Raw genomic sequence first — 26,312 nt, forward strand, 5'->3', positions numbered from 1 at the left:
CCATTGCATAAAAAAAAAAAAAATTTAAATACCTAGAAATAAACTAAACCAAAGAAGTAAGGGACCTATTTGCAGAAGACTACAAGACAATGAAAAAAGAAATAGAGGAAGATATGAAAAAGTGAAAACATATACCTTGTTCATGGATTGGAATAATTAACATCATTAAAATGTCCATTTTACCCAAAGCAATCTTATAGATTCAATGCAATCCCCATCAAAATAACAATGACATATTTCACAGAACTAGAACAAATACTTCAAAAATTCATATGGAACCAAAAAAGACCCTGAATAGCCACAGCAATCTGGAAAAAGAAGGACAAAGTAGGTGGGATCACAATACCGAATATCAGGTTATATTACAAAGCCACTGTAATCAAAACAGCCTCGTACTGGCACAAGAACAGGCACATAGATCAATGGAATAGAACAGAGAACCCAGAAATTGACCCAAAACATTATGCTCAATTAATATTCGATCAAGGGGGCAAGAGCATACAGTGGAGTAAAGAGAGCCTCTTTAATAAATGGTGTTGGGAAAATTGGACAGCTACATGCAGAAAAATGAAACTACGCCATCAACTTACATCAACACCATACACAAGAATAAACTCAAAATGGATAAAAGACTTAAATATGACTCATGAATCCATAAAAATCCTAGAAGAAAATATAGGCAACAAAACTTCAGATATCATACTCAGCAGAATTTTCACTGATACATCACCTAAGGTAAGAAAAGCCAAGGAAAAAATGAACACATGGGACTACATCAAACTCAAAAGCTTCTGCACAGTAAAAGAAACAACCATCACAATGGAAAGGGATCACACTATATGGGAGAGCATAATTGCCAATGATACATCAGATAAGGGGTTAATTTCCAAAATATATAGAGTACTTGTACAACTCAACAAAAGGCAGACAAAGAACCCAATTATAAAATGGGCAGTGGACCTAAACAGACAAAAAGGACATACAAATGGCCAAGAGACATATGAAGAAAGGCTCAGCGTCACTAATCATCAAAGAGATGCAAATTAAAACAACAATGAGGTGTCACCTGACACCTGCCAGAATGGCTGTCATCAACAAATCATCAGACAACAAGTGTTGGCGAAAGGGACTCTAGTACACTGCTGGTGGCCATGCAGACTGGTGCAACCACTATGAAAAACAGTATGGTGTTTCCTCAAAAAATTAAAAATCAATCTGCCATTTGACCCAGTGATCCCACTTCTAGGAATATAGACTAAGAAGCCTGAAACACCAATTAGAAAGAATATATGTACCCCTATGTTCATAGCAGCACTATTTACAATTGTTAAGATCTGGAAACAGCCCAAGTGTCCATCAATAAATAGTGGATGCCCTGGCCAATTTGGCTCAGCGGTTTAAGCGTCAGCCTGCGGTCCAGAGAGACCCAGGTTCGGTTCCCGCTAAGGGCACGTACTTCGGTTGCAGTTTGTCCCCGGCCCTGGTTGGTCGTGTGGGTGGCAGCCACTCGAAGTGTTCCTTTCACATCGATGTTTCTCTCTCTCTCTCTCCCTTCCTCTCTCTCCCTCCCACTCTATCTGTACAAAAAATGGAAAAATATCCTCAAGTGAGGATAAAAAAATAAAAAAAAAATAGATGAGTGGATAAAAAAAGCAGTGGTACATATACATAACAGAACACGATGCAGCTGTAAGAAAGAAAGATCTCTTATCCTTCGAGACAACATGGAGGGACCTGGAGAATATTACGCTAAGTGAAATAAGCCAATCAGAAATACAAATACCACATAATCTCACTTATTTGTGAAATATAATAAACGAGGTGGGCTGATGAAAGAAATAGACCCAGAGACATAGAAAGGAGTATGGTTCAGACTGACAAACCTCAGAGTAGGGGGGTGGGGAGGATAGATGAGATGAACCATAAAACTTATATGCATGTATGCATAACCAATGGACATATTACAAAAATACTGGGGGCATGAGGGGGGCGGGATGGAGAATAGGTTTCTAGGAGGGAAAATAGAGAAACATCTGTAATAAAAATAAATTAATAAAAGTTGGGAAAAAATAGGAATTCTGAAACATTATGCTGTTTAGAGATACACATATGTAATAAATTGCAAGAAAATCAAGGGAATAGAAAAAAAAAAAAACACAAAATTCAGGCTAGTGATAATCTCTAAGAGGGAAGAGGGGAGAGAACAGGTGCTTACTGTTTTGTTTTTCTTCATAAGCTATATAAATTTTGTAAATGTTATTTTGTATCTACTTAATATCTTAGGAAAAGGAAAATATTTATAAACATAAACAAATAATACAAACACAAATAAACATATATGTAATATTCTGGGTCAAAAAAATCACATATTACATCAACAAAAGTCCTCATATTGATAATTTCTTCACAGCAACCACATTGTTGACCTCACTTCTTTATTTTATTTATTGCTTTTGTCCTCACCCAAGGATATGTTTCCATTTATCTTCAGACAGAGTGAGAAGAGGAGAAGGAGATAGAGAAACATTGATGTGAGAGAGACACATTGCCTCCTGCACAACCCCGACCAGGGCAACCCCAACCTAGTCGCAACTGAGGTATGTGCCCTTGGCTGGAATCAAACCCGTGACTCTTCGGTCCACCAGTTAATGCTCTAACAGCTGAGCCAACAGGAAAGGGCTCACTTCTTTATTTTAAAACACTTTATAGGTTTGGGCAGTAAGACACTTCATCCAGGAAAGCAACTGTGATTGGCACCATCATCATCTGATCAAGTTTGCTACAACCCATAGTCATTTTCCAAGACCATTCATTGGCTTTTGAACCAAATAAACAAGTTAAATGGAAGTATAATAAAATAAAAAGTGTGTCTGTATCTTTCAAGTCTTTTATGTTGGCATTAATTTCTGTAATCCCCAGAAATGTGGTATTGCTTCTGGAATGTTATTTTAGCATGGAAGTTTGTAAGGGAGGGAGACAGTTCTAGGGGCTTCTACTGATATAGTACCATAAAAACCTTTATGCTAGAGGTCAGACTTCCAATATAAGGATTATGCCTGTTATTAAGTATATCCATTCCCAATATATATTCAAAACTGGGAAAATAACCACAAAATCATCTCACAGTACCGATGCATCCACTATGAGACAGAATCCAGACAAGACTCCCCATCTATCACTTCACTTCCATCAATCCTTAATACTGATTGGTGGATCATGGTGATGTTAGGGTCTTCAGGGATAAGTATCTGTTCAGAGCTAGAATCAGATAATTCTTCTGAAGGTGTATTGCCTTCCTCATTGCATGCTTACCCTGGTAAATACCCATAGTTCTGTAGTGAGGGCCTGAAGGAAAACACAGAGTATATCCTTGTGGCAGCACTACAAGTCCTATAAAAGGACACTTCCTCAATCTCAATTAAAGGGGTACAGATTTGTGGATTGGCTTAGGTCTGAGAACTTTATAAAAACTCTGAATCTTCAATATGGTGGCCCAAGTTGGGATTCGGCCCATCAGATAGAAATTTGCTACTTATAGATTGGTAGAAGAGGTGACTATACACCTCTTTCATTCTTGGGTACTTCAATTAGCATCACAGATCTCTATGAATTGAATCAAGCATTCTAGTTACTATTCTTCCCTACCATTTATTTTGGTAATTTTTCCACCACAACTTGAATGATTGTGCCAACACCTGGCCTCTACCATTCCAGGTTGCCACAATTCCTTTGAAATCAAGCAATTCAATTCCAAAAACATCTCCATCTACAATTATCTTCAGCTACAACAAACATTTTTACAGGAGTCCAGTTGTTAACACCTTGGTAATTAGAGGGTCCTCTGGCCCTCATTGAGGGCATAGATAAATGATAACTAAGTAGGTTGCACACTCTATTCCAACATCCCTACCTATTTCTCTGAGCCTTCAGATTTCTTCCCCAACAAAATGTCAGGGAACTTGCAGCATCTCTCTGCCATTAACTATAAAATCAAGTTCAAGCTAAAATTAACCAACCTAGTACATTGTTAATGCCATTGCTAAAGTGCTGGAGCCAACACATTAAAACCCAAATCTTGTATGAGTACAACTATATTGATAAGTCCAATATGATTTATTCTTATATTTTATCTTCCTTAATCTAACACTCTTAAAATCGCTTCCTCTACTTGCTTCACAGACTTTATGTGGTACAAATTGACAAGACAACCACAGCTTCTTCAGTGCATAGCACTTTTCACTTGGTGTTGGCTTCTGCTGGTCATTCGATCAACGTTTTCGCCTCCCCTTGACTGTAAGTTCCAGAACAGATTGTGAGTGCTATGGCACATCACTTCCCCATGCAGTCCATATTATGTACTCATTATTTGTTGAAAGAATGATTATAAGAGAAGAAAGTTTTATACTCCAATACTGAAAATATTTCTTGTACCTAAATATTGGCAAATAATAAGTACAAAATATATTTGTCAGAAAATTAATATAGCCAATATTATTTCACAAGTGAAAAATAAAAAGCCAGATAAAATTATAAACATTTAATGTCCATCATATTAGTTAAAGTTAAAAAACTAGAAAATATAGGGAAACAGTCATCTATGCTGGTAGTGAGCATAAAACTGTAATTTTTTTTTTAGAAGACAATTTGATAATATTCATGAAACTTTCACAAAATAAATCAACACCGACACATTTCTACATTTAGACATTTATTTTAAGGTAATTATGCAAGTACACAAATAGCTAAGATGGTCATAACTTCTTTTATAATAGTGAGAATTAGAAACAAAATATCCATCAATAAAGGTCTGATTAAGTAAATCATGGCATACAGAATGCTATATAACAGTTACAAATAATGAAGTATAACTATTTATATGAAAGGTTGTCCATGACCAAATCTAAGTGAAAAAGTTAACAAATAGTATATATAGCGTGACCTCCTTTATGCTACAGTGTGTGTGTGTGTGTGTGTGTGTGTGTGTGTGCACAAGTGTCTAACTGTATTATTGAAAAATATGTACCAACATATTAACACTGGTTATCTCAGATTGTAGGACAGGGTTATTTATATTTTCTTTTTGGTAACTTTTTTGTTATAACCAAATTATTTGAAATAATTATAATATTATTACTATAATGTAGTTATTTCTACTGTAAAGAAAAAATTTTAAATGATTTTGCCACAGTGAGATGTTACTTTACACCTGCAAAGGCTATCAGTAAATCCACAAAAAATGTTGGAGCGAATATGGAGGGAAAAAAACCTTGTGTACTGTTGATGGGAATACAGATTGGTGCAGCCACCATGGAAAATAGTATGGAAAGTTCTCAAAAAACTAAAAATGGAACTGCTCATTGATTCTACTTCTGGACATATATCTAAAGAAACCAAAATCAATAAAATAAAAAAAAATGCACCCTTATGTTCACTGCAGCATTATTTACAATAGCCAGGATATGGAAGCAATCCAACTGCTCATCAATAGGTGATTGGATAAAAAACGTTGTGGTACATATACAATGAAATATTACTTGGCCATAAAAAAAAAAAAAGAATGAAATCTTACAATTTGTGACAGCATAGATGGACCAAGAGGGTATTATGCTAAGTAAAATGAGTCAGTCAGAGGAAGACATACCATATAATTTCACTTATATATAGACTCTAAAGGACAAAATAAATGAACAAAAAAATTGAAACAGACTTATAGACACAGAGAACAGACTGGTGGTTGCCAGAGGGGAGTGGGGTTGGAGGTCTGGGTGAAAAAGGTGAAGGGATTAAGAAATACAAATTGGTAGTTACAAAGTAGTCATGGAGATATAAAATACAGCATAGCGAATATAGTCAGTAATATTGTAATAACTGTGTATGGTGTCAGGTAGGTACTGGGAATATCAAGAGGAACACTTTGTCAAGTATATGATTGTCTAATTACTCTGCTGTAACCTGCAACTAATACAAAATAATACTGAATATAAATTATAATTGAAAAATAAATTTTAAATAATTTTAAATTGTTTTGGACTTCTTTGACCTAATCTGATTTAACTTATTAAATTAGTCCTTCATTACTTTAAATGCCATGTCTTTCAAAATGGACAATCAAAAAGATATTTCTATGAAAGACTTAGTCCCTTTCAGAGTAGAAAAGTAGAAAGTACATCAAAATGTGAAAGTTAAAATAAAAAGTATATAAAAACATAGTCAAGGAGAGTTATATTGAGGTATACAATAAGAGTAAACAAGTAAAGTCTTAGAAATATTAATAAAATTAATGTATCATAACCAATGTAGAAAACGATTTAAAGGAGAGAAAATTATTTACTAAAAAAATCAGCTCTCCGTCGGCCTGCGGTCCGGAGAGACCCGGGTTCGGTTCCCGCTAAGGGCACGTACTTTGGTTGCAGTTTGTCCCCGGCCTTGGTTGGTCGTGCTGGTGGCAGCCACTCGATGTGTCCCTTCACGCCGATGTTTCTCTCTCTCTCTCCCTCCCACTCTATCTGTACCAAAAAAATGGAAAAAATATCCTCGGGTGAGGATTAAAAAAAAAAAAAAAAAAAAATCAGCTCTAAGTGAGAAGATGGTACATGATACCTTAATGTTAGAAATTATACTATATTATAAAGGAGGAATAATCAAGAGAGTTCCCTCACTAAAAAAGAATAAAAAATTTCATTCTTGAAATTTATTATCTAATATTTTATTTTTAATAAAAAGCAAGAGGAAGTCTCTATAATATTCTGAGTAATAAAATTAATAAATCAAACACTTCTTTTTTTTTTTTTTGGTGGTACATGCCCCTAGCAGGAACCAAACCCGGGACTCTCTGGTCCACAGGCCGACGCTCAACCGCTGAGTCAAATTGGCCAGGGCTAAATCAAGTACTTTTTTAAAGGATGCAAGAGTTACTGGGAAACTCAAAGCAAAGATACTGTATACTTTAGTCACCTAGTTCTTCAATGTCTAGCAAATGAGTGTGAAATCATCAAGGAAAAATAAAAACAAGAAGTATTCTTTCCAAAAAAAAAGAAAAACAGGATAATCAATTCTCTCCTGAAGTTCACAGCAGTATTTGGAATATATTTTTCAAGACATGTATAAAAAATTCTTTAATTTTCTTTCTCACAGATTCTCCTGTTTTATGTGTTGTAATTACAATTCAGTAAAGAAATTCTTGTCCTGACGAAAGCTTTCTGCTAGGGGGAGGGGGGGCTGGAAGAAACCAATTTTCTATTAGTTTGAGAGCCTGAATTTACATAGCAAACAAACACAAATATCCCCAAAGCCCAGTTCAGGAGATCTACAAATATTAATCCACTAACCAATGGTCACACAGTGAATATTCTTTGAGGAGTTATAACTGCTATCCCAAAGTTAATAGTTTTGAATATTACATTTATATTCACAGAGAAAGGAGTTGAGTTCAGCTGTATTTTACAACATTCATTTTATTAAAATAGCTATACCTGGTTCTGCTGCAGGTGAGCTCTGTTTCCCGTTGTTGCCATGCCGCCCATTTCTCCACTCATTTAAAACTTCCTGGAAGGACTGAGCAGAAGCTTCTTCATCGAATGACCCTTCATGCAAGAGCCTGTGTGTCGGGTTTGTACATTCCCCTTCTTGTGCTGTTGAAATTTCCATCTAAACCAATTAAAAATGTCTCTAAATATGTTTTACTAAATTGTCTGTGTCCTAAAATGCAGCAGCATTAATTGTTAGGCATTTTAAGTCACACATTTTTAAAACTTAGCATGTTTTAAAGTTGTACTTATTTGTATGTTTTACTGATTTCTTTAAAACCGTATCTGCAATTATAAATGGTCTCTTCAGAAATTAAAACTGGATCCTACCAGACCAGGGATTTGTCCTCATGTTATTCACTAGTATTTTCCCTAGAAAGTGACGACAGCCTTGTATGTGACCCTCCTGCTCCTGCAACCTCCCCACAGCAGAAAGAGCAGGTGCATAACATGCAAATCTGATCACGTCAGGCCTCTGTTCAACACCCTCCAGTGACTCTCTACAAAGCCCCAGATTCTACTAGGACTTCCAGGGGCCTACACAACCTTGTACTTCTACTTCATTTCCTTCCGTTCTCCCCTAGGACCCACCCTGCTCCAGCCACACTTATGTTCTTGCAGGTCTGGGAACCCACGGAGCACATTCCCGCATGAGGGCTTTGCACTAGCTGCATCCAATGCCTGGACCGGTCCTTCTCCACAGCACCACGCAGCCGTTCCGCTCACTTCATTCAGTCTGCTCAAACGCAGGTGAGGACCCTGCTGATGACCCTACAAATATAGACTCTTTCCCCCATCACCTTCTAACCCCTTATCTGCTTTATTTTTCTCAATAAAACTTCTTTGTGTGAATTTACTCTACATGTTATTTGTTTATTGTCTCTCTCTCTCACCCCATTAGGATGCAATGAACTCAGGGAATATTTTCCCCTTCAGTGCCAAGAGCTGTGCCTATAACAAAGTTAGATGAATGAATGAATGCATGCATGAATGAATGAATGAATATGAAACATTGCATGTTTCTTAACATAATGATGGGGAAAGGATGAATTCAGTACAAAATATAAATCCACTGTGAACACACAAAAGGTAGGATTTGGTAGTTATCCACTGAATCAGAGAGAACATCCAAATCAGGAAATCAACACAAAATAAATTCCACACCAATGTTAAATTATCAGATGTGGATTACCTATACTAATATAAAATTGTTAAATCTCCATTGTGTGTATTCTAGATACAAAAGTAGAATCCTTTATGTTCAGTCTTTAATTGCAAAATAAACTGGCAGATTGTTAGAGTACAATTGAGAGGAGATTGTTAAATAAATGTATAAAATTTAAATATAAAGAAAAAGCATCTGGGAACCTGTCAGACACTGTGCTAGCTGTTGGCCACAGAACCACAGGTTAATACGTCCACAACAGAAACAGGTGCACGAGCAGGTATTTAACTCAGATAAACAACAGTTCTATGGGCAGGGGCCGGATTCCAGAGGGAGGGAATGATACACAGACTAAGACTGGGAGCCAAAAGCACAGCGGCATGAAACTGGACATAGTTTATATCGTTATAGTGAAAGTGGGAAAAAGTATAAAGGGGGGGAAAGACAAATGGGGCAGATCATGAAGCATCCTGTCTGCCATACTGAGAAAATTAGACTTAAACTTCGTGGCAACACAAAGCCACTGAAGAGTGCCACACAGTCATGTGGAAAAGAGAGAAACTGGGGGTACAGTGAGTTTGGATGCAAGGAAACCAATGAAATTGTTACAGCCATTTGGCAATATCAACATTACAAGTGCATTACGCACTCAGGAATTTCAGGAAGTCATTATGTACATATACACATATATGCAAAACAACATTTTCCCAAACATTCTTTATACTATGGTTTGGTTGCAAAAGATTGAAAAGGGGTAAATGTTGGTCAGCAGAAAAGAGATTTATAAAAGCCCATTATATGGAGTATTTTATGGCCACTGTACAGAGAAAGAAGGTTCTAGAATGTACTGCTATAGATATCAAAATATTTTGTTAAGTATAAAAAATATGTTTGCAGGGCAGAATGCAAAGTATATTAATATTGGTTTCAATAAATACTTACATACAAAATTGAAAATATTATTGATTCTTGGAAGAGAAAGACTGGAATGAAATATGCTCTCTAAACATTTTGGACTTTAACAAAAAATTAATTTTAGTATTTGGAATAACAATAAGAATAGAAATGCACAAACATTCAAGAGGGATTTTCGATGGTAGACTGCACCGGACATGGTAGCAGGCTGGATGTGCAGAGGCAGGAGGGAAAGGACCATAGGAAGTAACTGTTCTTGCCGGCCTGGGGAGCTGAAGATCGGCTGACAACAATACTAACATCTATGGGTTTGGGAGGAGAAGTAATGAATTCCGTTTGAAAATATTGAGTTTCAGAAGTATGTGGGAAGGTAATTACAGGGCTCCAGTAGGCAATGTGTGAGTGTGTGCGTGTGTAGATACGTACACTGCACTAATGAAGAAGCATTGAAAACTCAGTGCAGAGGTTTGTGTGCAGTGACTGCAGCAGCTCCCCAGGGCAGCTCCTTTCCAAGCAACAGAGATATAAGGCATTTGCATGTTACAGCTCTGCCTTTGGAGTATTTGGCTTCCGCATAGTGGTGTCAGGATAGAAAAAAGCCAGCAGATTGCACATCGGCTGTGTAGTGCTTCAGCCAAGATCTGTCATATGTCACTCCACTCAGAGCCCAACATGACCCTGCCCAATATTAAAAGGTCTAGAGAATCTAAAGAATCAATGTTGTACATTCATTACCCCTCTGGGCCACACAATAGCCTTGCAAGAAAAATTTATCTCCACTCCTCCCCCACCAAATATACATATATATACGCACTTTCCAAGAGAGGAAACAGAGAATCTAACAGGCTAAGTAAATTGCTTGTTGTTATAAACGCTATAAGAAAATCAGGGGCAGTATTTCAAACCCAGATTTCAGTCTCTAAAATAAAAGCTCTTTCAAGAACTGTACCCCTTCCTAAGAATGTCCAGTGGCCTGAATCCGTAAGAAAGACCCTAAGACAGATAGAGTAAGCATTAGCACCATTTTGACTCTTCCAGGCTTTGAAATTGCTTGTTAAATTAATTAAAAATCAGATTCCTGGCCCTGGTCCTGGCCAGTTTGGCTCAGTGGGTAGCCCACGGACCAGAGTGTCCTGGGTTCAGTTCCCTCTAAGGGCACGTACCTTTGTTGCAGTTTGTCCCCGGCCCTGGTTGGGGTCATTTGGGTAGCAGCCAGTCGATGTTCTTCTCTCACATCGATGTTTCTCTCTCTCTCTCTCTCTCTCTCTCTCTCCCCCCCTCCCTCCCTCCCTCCCTCCTTCCTCCCTCCAGCTCTATCTAAAGATAAATGCAAAAATATCCTCAGGTGAGGATAAAATAAATAAATAAATAAAAATCAGGTTCCTGGACTCTAACCCAGATGTAAAAAAAAAAAAAAAAAATTGAGTGGCAGACCAGGAATGTACACCCAGAGCTTCTGATGTTATCACAGCTTCAGAACCACCGTTCTTCCGCACAGAGAGGGCCCAGCACAGGGGGGTATCTCTTCGGTGCGTGCACTGCAGACAGGTCGCACCTGAGGCTCGACAGTGACTCCCAGCCAGGAATTCTCACCAGAATCACTCACCAGTTGCTAAGACCACACATGTCTGGACCCTACCCACAGAGATGCTGAAATCAGTTATATGTTTCTTTAATGTTTAATTTACTTAGCCTGTTAGATTCTCTGTTTCCTCTCTAGGAAAGTGCGTATATAACTAAACGTTCTTATGTTAAGACAAGAGGTGGAGGATCTATACAGCAGTTACCTATGTGGACAAGAGGCAGTATTTAATGTAGGGATTAGAAGAAGCTCAGAAAAAGAAATAAGTTCTATAGCTTTTTAGTAGGGCTACAAACTTAAGCCCCCACTGTCCTCACCTGTTAAATGGGGTAATAATAATGCAAAACTTATATGATTATTGTGATTACTGAGTAAGATAAGAGAGGTTAATAATTAAGCACAATGCCTAGTATCAGGTGTTTAATAAATGTTAGCTGTTGATTTATCACTATCATTGCCGATGGGATAAATTAGATAAAGTGGCAGGCATGAAGGAAAAACCTTAAAACCACAGTCTCTGAGTAGCGGTTAAAAGCAAGTAATTTGGAATCAAAATATCTGGGTTCAAATGTAAGTTCCACTGCCAGTAATGCCTTGGGCAATTTATAAAAACTGTTTTTTGCCACTGGTTTCTTATCTGGAAAATAAATAAATAATTAAGAAAAGACAGAAATGGAAGTTACATGTCCATATTTCGGAGTGTCGGGCACTGCGGTCTTTGGTACGTTACTATTGTAATTATGAGGCCCGGCCACTCTCGGTGGTTCCTCACCAACACCGTGGCAGGTCTATTAGAACACACACCCGCCCTGGCCGGTTTGGCTCAGCGGTTAGAGCAAGAGAGACCCAGGTTCAGTTCCCTCCGCTGCAGTTTGTCTGCGGCCCTGGCTGGGTCGTGCGGGTGGCGGCTACTCGATGTGTCCCTTTCAGGTTGATGTTTCTCTCTCTCTCTCCATCCTGCTCTATTTGAATAAAATATGGGAAAATGTCCTTGGGTGAGGATTAAAAAAAAAAAAAATAGAACACAGACCCATGTGAATTTGCTGACCTTCCTGGGCAACCCAAGCTAGTCCCTCTGCTGTAAAGAGGCCCTACTAGCACAGCACACGCTTTCTCGTATGTCCTCTGAGCATGGGTTTGGAACTCAACAGACTGATGAAGTTCAAGCCTCCTTCTGTCACCAGGTCACACGCTGTGTGACTCTGGCCAAGCTGTGCACTGTTTCTGAACTGCAGTGAGGTGTGTGGCATCCAAAGGAATGAGGATTATTACATAAGTCAAAATCTGACGCAGTTTGTGTTTTGCTAAAAAATCAATGCAACAAGGCTATTATAAAAATAGGGACAGGAGTTGATGAAACTTATCTAGCACACCAATGGGATCAATAATTGATCTCAATAACCACCAGCATTTGGTATAAATCTGACTTTTAAAAACTGTGAGATTAACTGTCACCTAAAACACCTGGCAAGGTTTTTTATTTTTAGCTTCTCTGAAGTCCTGATTAATACAAAATCATTATATTGCATTGTGTTATCTATTTTTATGTTCCTCCCAAATACTCATTCACTTCCTAACATGGTAGAAATGCCCAGAAAGTCACATAGTTCAATGATCAATCATCAAAAAATCAGTGTGCAGTGAAGTCAAAGCAATATGCTTAAAGGGATTTGAATAGTCAAGATGTTTTTGATTAATAAAAACAAATTTATATTAAACAATGTGACAAAATAATCTGCAGACTCTACAGCTCTAGTTAAGTGTATGCATGACAGTCTCCATGACCATGTATGACAGAGAATGTGTCCTATGTTTCCCTCAGCTTACCTCAGGGCTGGTGTCCGGCAGAGGAGATTTGGGTTTATGCTGACTTTCAATAATCTCTTTTGTAGAGTGATTCTTCCTTTTGGGTTCATCTGGATTAACTTCCTTTATAAACCGATGGGCAACATCCAATATATTAGATAATATTTGCGATTTTGCCTATTAAAAAACAAACAAACATATAACTAAAAAGCCTAATATATAAGTTTAGGTAATTTAGATACATTGAATCATATTTCATTATTCTATAACGACTAAGTTCAATGTATTTTATTCAATATTTAAAAATACATATTGACATTTATATCAACCAATACAATAGTGACTAGCTGCCAATGTTTTGAGGGGCTAGTTTGGGCTCATGCTATCTTAAGTATCTTAAAAAGATGTTATTGAATCTTAAAGTCAACTTTAAAGCATACCAATTTTCATCTCTGTTCCAGGGATAAAGAAACAAATGCTCTGAGTGTTTAACTAAATTGCCCTTTGTCACACGGGGAGTGGGTGGCAGAGCTGGGAAGTGACCCCAGGTGCACACAATTCTAATGCACATGGCCTTTCCACCAGGTCAACCCCAAATAAACAGAGGTGGTGTTTTATGCACACACGACTAGCGAACTAAATGCAGCTAATCGAGTAGGAGTCTGAATAAGAAGTAATACGTAGTCCTTGGTGACGAATATCTTTAGAAAGTACTATTTCAAAGTGCAGATCAGGAAGTGTGTGCACCGGCAGCGCCCCAGGGCACTCCAAGCCTCTCCTCACGTCGTCAGTGCTCCTGAGCTTTGCTGCCAGGAAGGCCCTCCATCCTCCACTGTCTTCTTCACCTGCAGACTTCTACTCCTTCCAGATTTGTCCCAAGTTACTTCTGCTTGGAGGACCCTTTCCCAGCCTTCCTTCCCCAGCTGTGTGAGGTGCCCATTGTCTGTACCCTCTTCCTGCCCTGCAGAGGTCTCTACAAACCCTTACAATATTGATTTTACATTTCTTTGGGTGTCCATCTATCCCATGATACCATATAAGCTCACAGAATAAAAAAAATCAAGCCTTCTTAAGTCTTTGTATGGCCACCACTATGCCTGGAAAATAACACATGGCACAAATCAGGTGTGAGGAGGAGGGAGCAGGACTCCAGAATTAAAATAAATGAGAAAAATAATTCAAATAACCTTTCCATGTACCTTCCTCAGAGTGGCTGAAAAGGAACAGGCACATCTCAGGAAGGCCCTGTTCTCTGAGCAGTCTCCTACAAGAACTACGCTGGTCTGCCCAGGCCACTGCGGGATTCCGAGCGCCACCTGAGCTTGGACCAGTAAAGCCCAAGGGGCAGATGCGGCCCTTCAGAGGCTCTCGGAGAACCTGGCACTAGGAACAAAAGCAGCAGGTCTCACTTATTAGTTATTATTTTACTTTTCCCATCACCATTTACCCCCTCTATGCCATCTTCCACCCCGACCCACAAGCACCACATTGTTGTCCATGAGTTCTCTTTTTTTCCTTATTGCTCATCCCTCCAGCCCCGCCCTCACCCCTCACTGCTCTGAGCTGTCTGCCTGCTCTCTGTCTATGAGTCTGTCTCTATGTTGCTTAGTAGTTCAGTTTGTTCATTAAATTCCACATAAGAGTGAAATCACGTGCTACTTGTCTTTCTCTGACCGGCTTATTTTACTTAGCATGATGCTTTCCAGGTCCTCCATGCTGTCGGTCTTACTTATCAGCAAATGTCCTTAAGACAGAGGAAACTCCAGCAGGGATCAGAAATAATTATGTTGTACTCTCCCAGGGAAATGGCCTATTTTACTGATTTTAGACAGAGAGGAAGGGAAAGGGAGAAAGAGAAAGAAACATCAATGTGAGAGAGAAACATCCCATAACCCATAAACATCCCAATGTGCTCTGACCGGGAATTGAACCAGCAACCTTTTGGTGCATGGACAATGCTCAACCAACTGAGTCACACTGGCCAGGGTGGAAATTGTCCTATTTTAAAATTTTCATCTAGTCACCTACTTAAAGAGCTACAATTACATACTTTCCAGTATGATCTTTCGTAAATTTAAGATTCAACCTGACTCTGGAACTAATCAGTGAACATCAAATTAACTGGTGTTACTTTACACTGAATTAATAAACTATATATGCAAAATGACTAATGGTGACCTATGCAACTACATTGCTGTGCACATACGGATCTATGGCATTGCTCCAGGTTTCTCAATGATCATTACAAAGCCCATTTAGACCTATGCAGCCCTTTTAAAAAAAGAAATTCACAATTATAGTACAGTATTATTGTGCATATTCATTATAGTGTTCATTAGGTCTCTATAGCTTCTTTATTACTCGTCGTACTTAATACTGCTGAACTACTCATGTAAAAATGCTTATGATGAAAACATTAATGTTATCTCTTTTTTACCACAATTTTTTTTTTGTTTTTTTTATCATCCTCACCTGAGGACATTTTTCCATTTTTTGTTCAGGTAGAGTGGGAGGGAGAGAGAGGAACAGAGAGAGAGAGAAAAACATTGATGTGAAAGGGACACATCGAGTGGTCGCCACCCGCACAACCAACCAGGGCCGGGGACAAACTGCAGCCGAGATACGTGCCCTTAGCAGGAATTGAACCCGGGTCTCTCCGGACCGCAGGCCGACGCTCCAACCGCTGAGCCAAACTGGCCAGGGCTTTACCACAATTTTTAAACAATGAACACACAGAAATAATGAGTGCATTTTATTGTTTATAAAGTAAAGTTAAATACAGTTGCTTTAAGAAGAAAAAAATTAAAAGAAGACAAAAGAAAATCAAGCCAATGGTAATGCTTTATCCTTCCAGAAATAACTATTTTAGTAAATATTTTTTAAACATAATGATCCAGCCCTGGCCAGTTTGGCTCAGCAGTTAGAGCATTGGCCTGCAGTCCAGAGAGACCTGGGTTCATTTCCCGCTAAGGGCATGTACCTCAGCTGCAGTTTGTCCCCCGCCCTGGTTGGGTCGTGTGGGTGGCAATCACTCGATGTGTCACTTTCACATTGATGTTTCTCTCTCTCTCTCCCTCCCACTCTAGCTGAACAAAAAAAACGAAAAAATGTCCTCGGGTGAAGATAAAAAATAAATAAATGAATAAATAAACATAATGACCCAATTGAAGCTTGATTTTAAATTTCCTAGAATAAAAGCCTGTTGATTTCAAAGGGGGTTAGAATATCTAGTTTTCATTTTATCAAATATCAAAATAAAAAACAATGGTATTAATTTTATATTAAATCATCACAACAGAATTATCATTCAAGTACAAATGTTTATTTAACACAAAATAAAGATTATTCCTGTCCTACAGTGAATCTTTCTATCAGTTACAATAATTTTTAGATTGAATATTTAAATGTTACTTTGCTCAGTTTTAAAAGTGTATATATATATACTTTATTTTTCTTTTCCTTAAAACAATCATTCCAGGAAAGGAAACAGATACTTCGATCACCATTACTTACACAAGGAAATGGAAGCTCATGAACCTAAAGTGAAAACCAATGGATACAAGAGGCCAGGGCTGGATTTAGAACCAAGGGTTTCCTTCTTCCAGCCTAATCTTCTTCCCTACTGAGTCATACTAACACAAAAAATTTGCCTGACTTATGATTTCTTGAAACTAAGATAATTAATTTTTTTTTAAATTTGTCGTTGGTTTATGTTCAGGTTTATTTTCAGATTGACTAGCACACTGAAGGAAGGAACAGAGATTCTCCTTTTGCTCATCTTTTCTGTCGTGTACATATTTGGGCAGGGTTGGGGGCAATAATCCTCGAAAAAAATAAAACTTTTGAACAACAAAGTTAAATGTATTCTATAAAAGTAGAATTACAGAACAAACTTAAACCCTCTATTTCTTAACTAAGAGGTGTATAATTTAACAGAACCAATAAGATTAGAAATTCACTACAGTACTATAACATGCTATTTGACAATATTTAAAAGTTCCTAGATATGTGAAAAATATATCACGCATGGTAATAGTTCGTAGCTTCCTGTTCTCCAAACCCAATCTCCCATACTCATGCCAAAGAAGAATTGACAACTACTTGCTAGATACTCACATCTCTCCACCCTGGGAAATGCTCCCCTGGAACCTGATGGGGCTCTGTGATAGTTCACTGAATGTGGGAAGTCGTCATGAGTTTCCCTTGCAATGGCAAGGTGGTAAGAAACGGATGTGCCTTCTCCACCCTTTGTACTGTATGGTGTATGGTAACCCTGGAAGTAACATATCGAATACAGTGAATGCTACAGGTAAAGTCACCAAATCATTGCCTAAAAGGGAAGATGTCTTAGGAACATCCATGTTAAACTCTTAGGTGAGAAAAAAGTAAACTTTTACTGTTTTAAGACATTGAGATTTAGGGGTGCCTTTACTGTAGCAAGCATATTTGGAAACGACCCGTAACTGTGAATTGTTTGAACTAGCAAAAAAAAAAAAAAAAAAAAAATTGTTTTAAAAAGGTGTTTCCCATCAATAATGTACATAAGTAGATTATTTCCATGTCTTGCCAGTTTTCCTCTCTACTTGGAAAGGCAAGTGTTCCTATTATAATTCTATTTATCATTTAGGCCCAGATCAAATGTTATCCAGATCCAATGTATATCCAATGGCATTATAAAAAGTAGCTTAAAGGGGCAAATTGTTTAATCTCTCTGAAACAGTTTTCTTTCTCAACTAACTGCAGCAAAATTGACTATTTTCTCTGTGCTCTTATAAATCCTTGCTTACATTGATACTAGACCTTTGCTGCTCAGTGTGTGATCCATAAATCAACAGCATGACCGTCACCTAGAAACTTCCTAAAAAGACACAATGTCAGGTTTCACTCAGACTCACTGAATCGGAGTCTGCAGTCCGACAGGGGCCTTGAATACACATTCAGTCTTCAGCATCACTGTGTCAAAACACTTATCAGTCAGTTGTGCTGCAAATGGTTGAATACAGCTGTCTTCCCTTTTGTGATGATGAATTCCTTGAGAAAAGGAACCATGTCTTATTCTGCCTCATATACAATGTTTTACATCACCCTCCTTCGATTCTCCCCTGCAGCCCTGTCCTTCACACTTTGAAACTTGAACATTACTTAACACCAGTTAAATACTTGAGAAATGCTGGTTGAATCGAATTTAACTGATTTATTGAGATTTTTTTAAATGACTAAAAATTTAATTTGAACATTTGTTTTTTATACCCAAGCTAAGTCAGTGTTAACACAGATAAAATGAATAGCATTATTATAGTAGCACAAAAGGGCAAATTATGTTCCTCACTAAAGCCTAAGTGTTGGTATCTGTAAAATGAACAATAGCTTTCCTGCAAAGCTATTGTGACGAATATACATTCTGAATGAAAACACCTACAAAGTGATAATATAAAGTGGTGCATGCAAATGATTGCTACAATTTTGTTTAGATCACAATATACTATTTCTCTGTAAGATAAAGTGTTCGAATATCCAGAAAATAGAATTTCTGCCAAATTTAACAGATAGAAGTGGGACTTCAGACTTTATGGTATAACTAAGAGATTAGAAAATAACTGAACCTCCATAAAACAAATATTAAATCAGACAAATGTATTAAAAACTATTTCAGAAACTCAAACAAGTTGAGAAGTATTTACTCAAGAAATACTACTCTGACACTAGTGGAGAACAGCAAGAGCATATGGCTGCCTTGCATGAGGTTCTTCCTACCTCATATTTCCCCAGGTCAATCAGTGTAACCAGGGCAAGACTGGCCTTGTGCAAATGAAAATTCCTGAGTATGATCTAAATAGGTTAACAAGAGATGTAAAGTAGAAGGATGAGTCAGTGAACTTCATGATAGATCAAGATAAATTATCCAATCTGAAAACCAAAGAGTCAAACATCGGAGAAAAGGTACACAGCCTTAGAGACCTAGGGAACAGCATCAAGCATCCAATATATATTTAGTGGGAGTGTCAGAATGACAGAAATTAGCAAAAAAAAAAAAAAATATATATATATATATATATGTAGAAATTAATGCCCCAAAATTCTCATATTTGATGAAAATTATTACTTTAAAAATCCAAGAAACTAGCACTGGCTGGTTTCACTCAGAACAAGAGAACTCTGTCGAAGATGAGATAAATGAAATGCAGCTAAGCAAATTATCAGAGGTAGAGTTCAGAACCATGATCTTGAGGAAGCTCAACAGCATGAGTAAGGACATAAGCAGCATGAGTAAAGATATAGAAACACTGAAAACCAACCAAGTGGAAATGAAGAATGACATGACAGAAATAAAGAACACATTGGAAGGACTAACCAGCAGAGTAGAGGAAGCTGAGGACCAGATCACTGAATTAGAAGACGGGGATAGAAAAAATCAACCAATCAGAAAACCAAAAAGAAAAAACAATTAAAAAACAGGAAGACAGCTTAAGAGAACTGTGGGACAACTGGAAATGGAATAACATCCGCATCATAGGAGTCCCTGGAGAGGAAGAAAATGGGCAAAGGTTAGAGAATATATTTGAAAAATAGTGACAGAAAACTTTCCTAACTTGGTGAAGGAAGAAGGCATTCAAGTTCAAGAAGCACAGAGAGACCCAAGTAAGAAGAACAAAAACAGGCCCACACCAACACATATAGTAATTAAAATGCCAAAAATTAAAGACAGAGAGAGAAACCTAATGGCAGTAAGAGATAAGCAACAGGTTACCTACAAAGAAAAGCCCATAAGGCTCTCAGCAGACTTCTCAACAGAAACACTACAGGCCAGAAGGGAGTGGCATGAAGTGATCAAGGTCATGAAAAACAAGGATCTGAATCCAAGACTACTCTACCCAGCAAGGCTGTCATTCAAAATAGAAGGTCATATAAAGAACTTTCCAGACAAAAAAAGGATAAGGGAATATATTAACACCAGTACTGCAAGATATGCTAATAGGACTATTGTAATTAGTAGAAGAAGTAGGAAGAAAAATAGAACCACACTAAACAAAAATGGCAATAAATAAGTACATATCAATTATCACCTTAAATGTGAATGGTTGAATCCTCCACTAAAAAGACACAGAGTAGCTGACGGGATAAGAAAGCATGACTCACATATATGTTGTTTAAAAGAGACCCACCTCACAAAAAAAGACACACAGGTTGAAAATGAAGGGATGGAAAAAAATCTTTCAAGCAAATAGAAAGGAAAAAAAAGCTGGGGTAGCAATACTCATATATGATAAAGAAGATTTCAAAATGAAGACCATAACTAGAGACAAAGAAGGCCACTACATAATATTGAAAGGCTCTATCCAACAGGAAGATATAACCTTGGTAATCATATATGCACCCAATTTAGGAGCACCAAAATATATAAAAAATCTTTTGGAGGACTTCAAAGGAGAAATCAACAGCAATACAATCATAGCAGAGGATTTCAATACCCCGCTGACATCACCAGATAGATCTTCTAGGCAAACAATTAACAAGGAAACACAGACTCTAAATGAAGTGCTAGATTAAATGGATTTAACACATATCTACAGAGAATTACACCCCCAAACCGCAGATTTCACATTCTTCTCAAGTGCACATGGGACATTTTCAAAGATAGACCACATGTTAGGGCACAAACTAAGTCTCTACAAGGTCAAGATGATTGAAATCATATAAGGCATCTTCTCAGATCACAATGGCATGAAACTAGAAATCAATTGCAACAAGAACATGCAAAGACATTTGAAAATATGGAGGCTAAATAGCATGTTATTGAACAATGAATGGGTAAACATGAAGATCAAGGAACAAATTAAAAATTTCCTAGAAACCAATGAAAATAAACACACAACAACACAAAATCTATGGGATGCAGTGAAAGCAGTTCTGAGAGGGAAGTTCATAGCACTACAGGCCTACCTCAAGAAGCAAGAAAAATTTCTAATAGACTATCTAACCTCACAAATTAAAGAACTAGAAAGCAAACAGAAAGAAAACCCCAGAGCAAGTAGAAGGAAGGAAATAGTAAAGATCAGAGCAGAAATAAATGACATGGAGATGAAAAAAAAACCAAACAATTAAAAGGATCAATGAAACAAAGAGCTGGTTCTTTGAAAAGATAAACAAGATTGATGGACCATTAGCTAGACTCACCAAGAAACAAAGAGAGAGAACCCAAATACACAAAATCAGAAATGAAGAGGAGAAATAATTACTGACACCACAGAAATACAAAGGATCGTTAACAAATATTATGAACAAGTATATGGCAACAAATTCGACAATCTAAGCAAAATGGACAAATTTCTAGAAACATATAGTCTCCTCCCAAAACTGAACCAGGAAGAGATAGGAAACGTGAACAGACCAATAACAACAAAAGATTGAAGATGTAATCAAGACTCTCCCAGCAAACAAAACCCCAGGCCCGAATGGCTTCACAGGGGAATTTTACTGCACATTCAAACAAGAACTAACAACCATCCTCCTCAATCTATTTCAAAAAATTCAAGAAGAAGGAAGACTTCCAAACTCGTTTTATGAGGCCAGCATAATTCTAATTCCAAAACCAGAAAAAGACACTACAAAGAAAGAAAACTATAGACCAATATCCCTGATGAACATAGATGGCAAAATCCTGAACAAAATACTAGCAAATCGAATCCAGCAATATATAAAAAAAAATTATTCACCATGACCAAGAGGGATTCATCCCAGAGATGCAAGGATGATAGAATATTTGCAAATCAATAAATTTGATACACCACATAAACAAAATGAAAGATAAAAATCATATGATATCAATAGACACTGAAAAAGCATTCAACAAAATCCAGCACCCATTTCTAATAAAAATGCTCAGCAATCTGGGAATAGAAGGATCATATCTTGACATAATAAAGGCCATATATGAAAGACCTACAGCCAACATCATATCAATGGGCAAAATCTAAAAGCATTTCCCTTAAGAACAGGAAAAAGACAAGGATGCCCACTTTCACCACTCTTATTTAACATAGTACTGGAAGTCATAGCCACAACAATCAGACAGGAAGAAAAAATAAAAGGGATCCAAGATGGAAAGGAGGAAGTGAAACTGTCATTATTCGCAGATGACATGATACTATACGTAGAAAACCCCAAAGACTCCATCAAAAGTTTACTAGACTTAATAAATGAATTTGTCAAAGTAGCAAGATACAAAATTAATGTCAAGAAATCAACGGCATTCTTATACACCAATGACGAACTCACAGAAAGAGAAACTGAAAGAACAATTCCAAAAAAAAATTAAGATACCTAGGAATAAATTTAACCAAAGAAATAAAGGACCTATTTGCAGAAAACTTCAGGTTATTGAAAAAAGAAAGAGAGGAAGATTAAAAAAAAGTGGAAGCACATACCTTGTTCATAGACTGGAAGAATTAACATCATTAAAATGTCCATACTACCCAAAGCAATCTATAGATTCAATGCAATCCCCATTAAAATACCAGTGACATACTTCACAGAACTAGAACAAATACTTCAAAAGTTCATATGGAACCAAAAAAGACCTCGAATAGCCACAGCAATCTGGAAAAAGAAGAACAAAGTTGGAGGGATCACATTACCAGATTTCCCATTATACTACAAAGCCACTGTAATCAAAACAACCTGGTACTGGCACAAGAACAGTCATATAGACCAGTGGAACAAAACACAGAATTCAGAAATAGACCCAAGGCAATATACTCAATTAATATTTGACAAAGGTGGCAAGAGCATACAGTGGAATAAAGACAGCCTCTTTAATAAATGGTGTTGGGAAAATTGGACAGCTACATGCAAAAAAAAAAAAAAAAAAAAATGAAACTAGACCATCAACTTACACCATACACAAGAATAAACTAAAAAAGGATAAAACACTTAATTGTGACTCATGAATCCATAAAAATCCTAGAAGAAAATGTAGACAACAAAATTTCAGACATCATACACAGCAGAATGTTCATGGATACATCACTTAAGGCAACAGAAACAAAGGAGAAAATGAACACATGGGAATACATAAAACTCAAAAGCTTCTGCACAGCAAAAGATACAATCATCAAAATGGAAAGGCAACCCGCAGTATGGGAAAGCATAATTGCCAATGATATATCAGATAAGGGATTAATTCCAATATATAGAGAGTGCTCATACAACTCAACAAAAGGAAGACAAAGAACCCAATTAAAAAATGGGCAGAGAAACTAAATAAATAGACACCTCTCCAAACAGGACATACAAATGGCGAAGAGACATATGAAGAAATGCTCAACATCACTAATCATCAGAGAGATGCAAATTAAAACAACAATGAGGTATCACCTCACACCTGTCAGAATGGCCACCATCAACAAATCATCAAACAACAAGTGTTGGCGAGGGTGTGGAGAAAAGGGGACCCGAGTACACTGCTGGTGGGAATGCAGACTTGGTGCAGCCACTATGGAAAACAATAAGGTGTTACCTCAAAAAATTAAAAATTGAACTTCCATTTGACCTAGTGATCCCACTTCTAGGAATATACCCAAAGAAGCCTGAAACACCAATCAGAAAGAATATATGAACCCTCATTTTTATAGCAGCACTATTTACAATAGCTAAGATCTGGAAACAGCCCAAAGGTCCATCAGTAGACGAATGGATAAAAAAGTTGTGGTACATGTACACAATGGAATACTATGCAGCTGTAAGAAAGAAAGACATCTTATCCTTTGAGATGACATGGAGGGACCTGGAAAGTATTATCTTAAGTGAAGCAAGCCAAACAGAGAAAGACAAGTATCATATGATCTCACTTATTTGTGGAATATAATGAACATAACAGTCTGAGGAATGGGGTAGTCCCAGAGACGTGAAAGTGGCGTACGGACTGACAATCCCCTGAAGAGGGGGTGGTGGGGGAGAGATAAACCACAGAACTTATATGCATGTATGCATGAACAATGGACATGGACAACAAAGCTGGGGACAGGGCGGGGAGGGTGTTGGAGGGGGAAATTAGTGGGGGGAAAAGGAGAAACATCTATAACAAAAATAAATTTATTAATTAAAAAAGGAAAAGAAAAAATTTATACCAATCAAACATACCCAAAAAATAGAAGAAAAACAATATGTCTAAACTTATTTTATGAGGCTAATACAACCCTTATGGTAAAGAACATAATCACATTACAAAAAGATAAAACTACAGTCCAATATCCCACATGAACATAGATGCAAGGTTCCTTCACCAAATATTAGCAAATACAATCTAACATGTCAAGTATGCATCATGACCAAGTGAAAGTAAATCCTAGTAATGCAGTATTAAACATCTCAAAATCAAGTATTGTAATAAGCTATATTAATAAAAGATAATATAATATAATCATTTCAATAAGAGCAGGGGGGAAATCATGACAGAGAATAAGAAGGGACTTCTTCCCTTTGTATCCTCATAAGAGCATCTATCAAAAAATGACTAATAGCACAATTAATGATGAAAGACTAAATAGTTAGCAATGAACAACCCAAAAATAAAATTAAGAAAAGTATATACACAGTAATATCAGAAACAATAAAATACTTTCAATACTTTTAACAACAACAAAAAAAAACTGTAAGAGCTTAACATCAAACACTATTAAACAATTAGAGAGACTAAATAAACTCTAAATAAATGGAATAAAAAGCATAGTCATACAATAAAACACTCAGTATTTTTATGATGGCAATTTTCCCTAAGTGGAGTCCACAAAATTTGTATTAAAATCCCATTTAGATTTTTCTTTGTAACCATTGACAAGCTTATTTCATTATGTATATATACGCAAGATATCATTTTGCTCATTAGGATGGCTGCAATCAAGGAAACCGATGCTAACAAATGGTGAGGATGTAGAGTAATTGGAACCCTTGCACACTCTCAGTGGGCATTTAAAATGGTTCAGCTACTATAAAAAAAAATGGAGTCTCCTCAAAAAATTAAAAATAAAATTACCATTCTGGTAATTCCATTTCTGAGTATATAGTTAAAACAATTGAAATCAGGGCCTCAAAGAGATATTTGTTTGCCCATGTTCATAGCAGTATTGTTTACAATACCCAAGAGATAGAAGCAACCCAAGTTCCATCAATGGATGAAGAGGTAAACAAAATGTGCTGTACAGATACAATGAAATATTACTCAACCTGAAAAAAGGGGGGGAAAAGCTGATATGTGCCACAACATAAATTAACCTGAAGGAAATTATGTTAAATAAAATAAGCCAGTCACCAAGACAAATACTGTATGATTCCACTTGTATTAGGTATGTAGTCAATTCATAGAAACAAAGTAGAATGCTATTCAGTGGGTATAGAATTTCAGTTTTGTAAGATCAAGTTCTAGAGAGTAATTGTACAATAATGTGAACATACTGAACTGTATACTTAAAATGATTGTTCAAAAATTTGTAAATTTACTTTCAAAAATGTCTACCCTTTGAGCCATGGTTCATCGCACAAAAATTGAGCATGTGGTCCAGGTTGATTTCATGAGAAGTTAGATTTAAAATCAAGACGGCAATATTTGGTCTGTCTTCATGATCTGCTATTATGTAAATTGATAATTTGTTAATTATAAGGAAACAATAAAGTAGATACACAGAAAAAATAAGGTTGGAACTGAAGAAGTTGCCCTGGGTTCTCAACAGCTATCACGAGGCCTTCAGCAAGAAGAAAAAATTCTTTCATGCTCAAGCTTTAAAGAGACCTGACTAATACAAGGATCAGTGCTTCCCAGCTGGGGCAGCAAGATTTGAAAATGTGGGAGGTGATTTTGGTTTTCACAATCACTGGAGAGCATTACTGACATTTAACAGGTAATAACCAGGTTGAATAAATATTCTGAAATGTAAAGGGCGGTAGAGCTTGAGAAGAAAAGGCCCTGCCCAAAATACTCAAGAGCAGCCCCACAGAAAATTACATAGATGTAGCCTTATATTAGCAACATCTTTAAAATTACAAAAACACAGTGAAAATAAATCATAATACCACCATATTAAAAAGTAAGAAAGAGAGGCCCCTCCTAATTCAAAATAGTACTTCCCAAAGGTAACCATTATTAACAAGTTGGTATATATCTCTGTAGCCTTTTGTCTCTTCTTAGAAGGACCCATCTAGATTTGCAACACAAAAACATTATCTTTCCCTTGACGGTACAAAAACTATCATTTTAAGTAATAAGTAGCAAATGAACAAGAAGGTGAAAGTTATTGTTATAAAATATTTAAAATAGATATCTGTG

At 36.9% G+C, this 26,312-nt stretch overlaps 1 protein-coding gene across 2 annotated transcripts in view; it reads right to left on the reverse strand.

Annotated features, from left to right (window-relative positions):
• ZBBX (zinc finger B-box domain containing) overlaps positions 1-26,312 on the reverse strand; it is a 108,438-nt gene that overhangs the window by 49,854 nt on the left and 32,272 nt on the right. For both annotated transcript variants that reach the window (XM_036243551.1, XM_036243550.1), the window contains exons 7-8: positions 13,016-13,171; positions 7,473-7,647 (exon numbers count right to left, since the gene is read on the reverse strand). In XM_036243551.1, coding sequence (XP_036099444.1) covers positions 7,473-7,647; positions 13,016-13,171 — 331 coding nt within the window. The remainder of the gene's footprint in view (positions 1-7,472; positions 7,648-13,015; positions 13,172-26,312) is intronic.

This window comes from Molossus molossus, unplaced genomic scaffold (genome assembly GCF_014108415.1).
Source record: "Molossus molossus isolate mMolMol1 unplaced genomic scaffold, mMolMol1.p scaffold_m16_p_5, whole genome shotgun sequence".
NCBI lineage: Eukaryota > Metazoa > Chordata > Mammalia > Chiroptera > Molossidae > Molossus > Molossus molossus.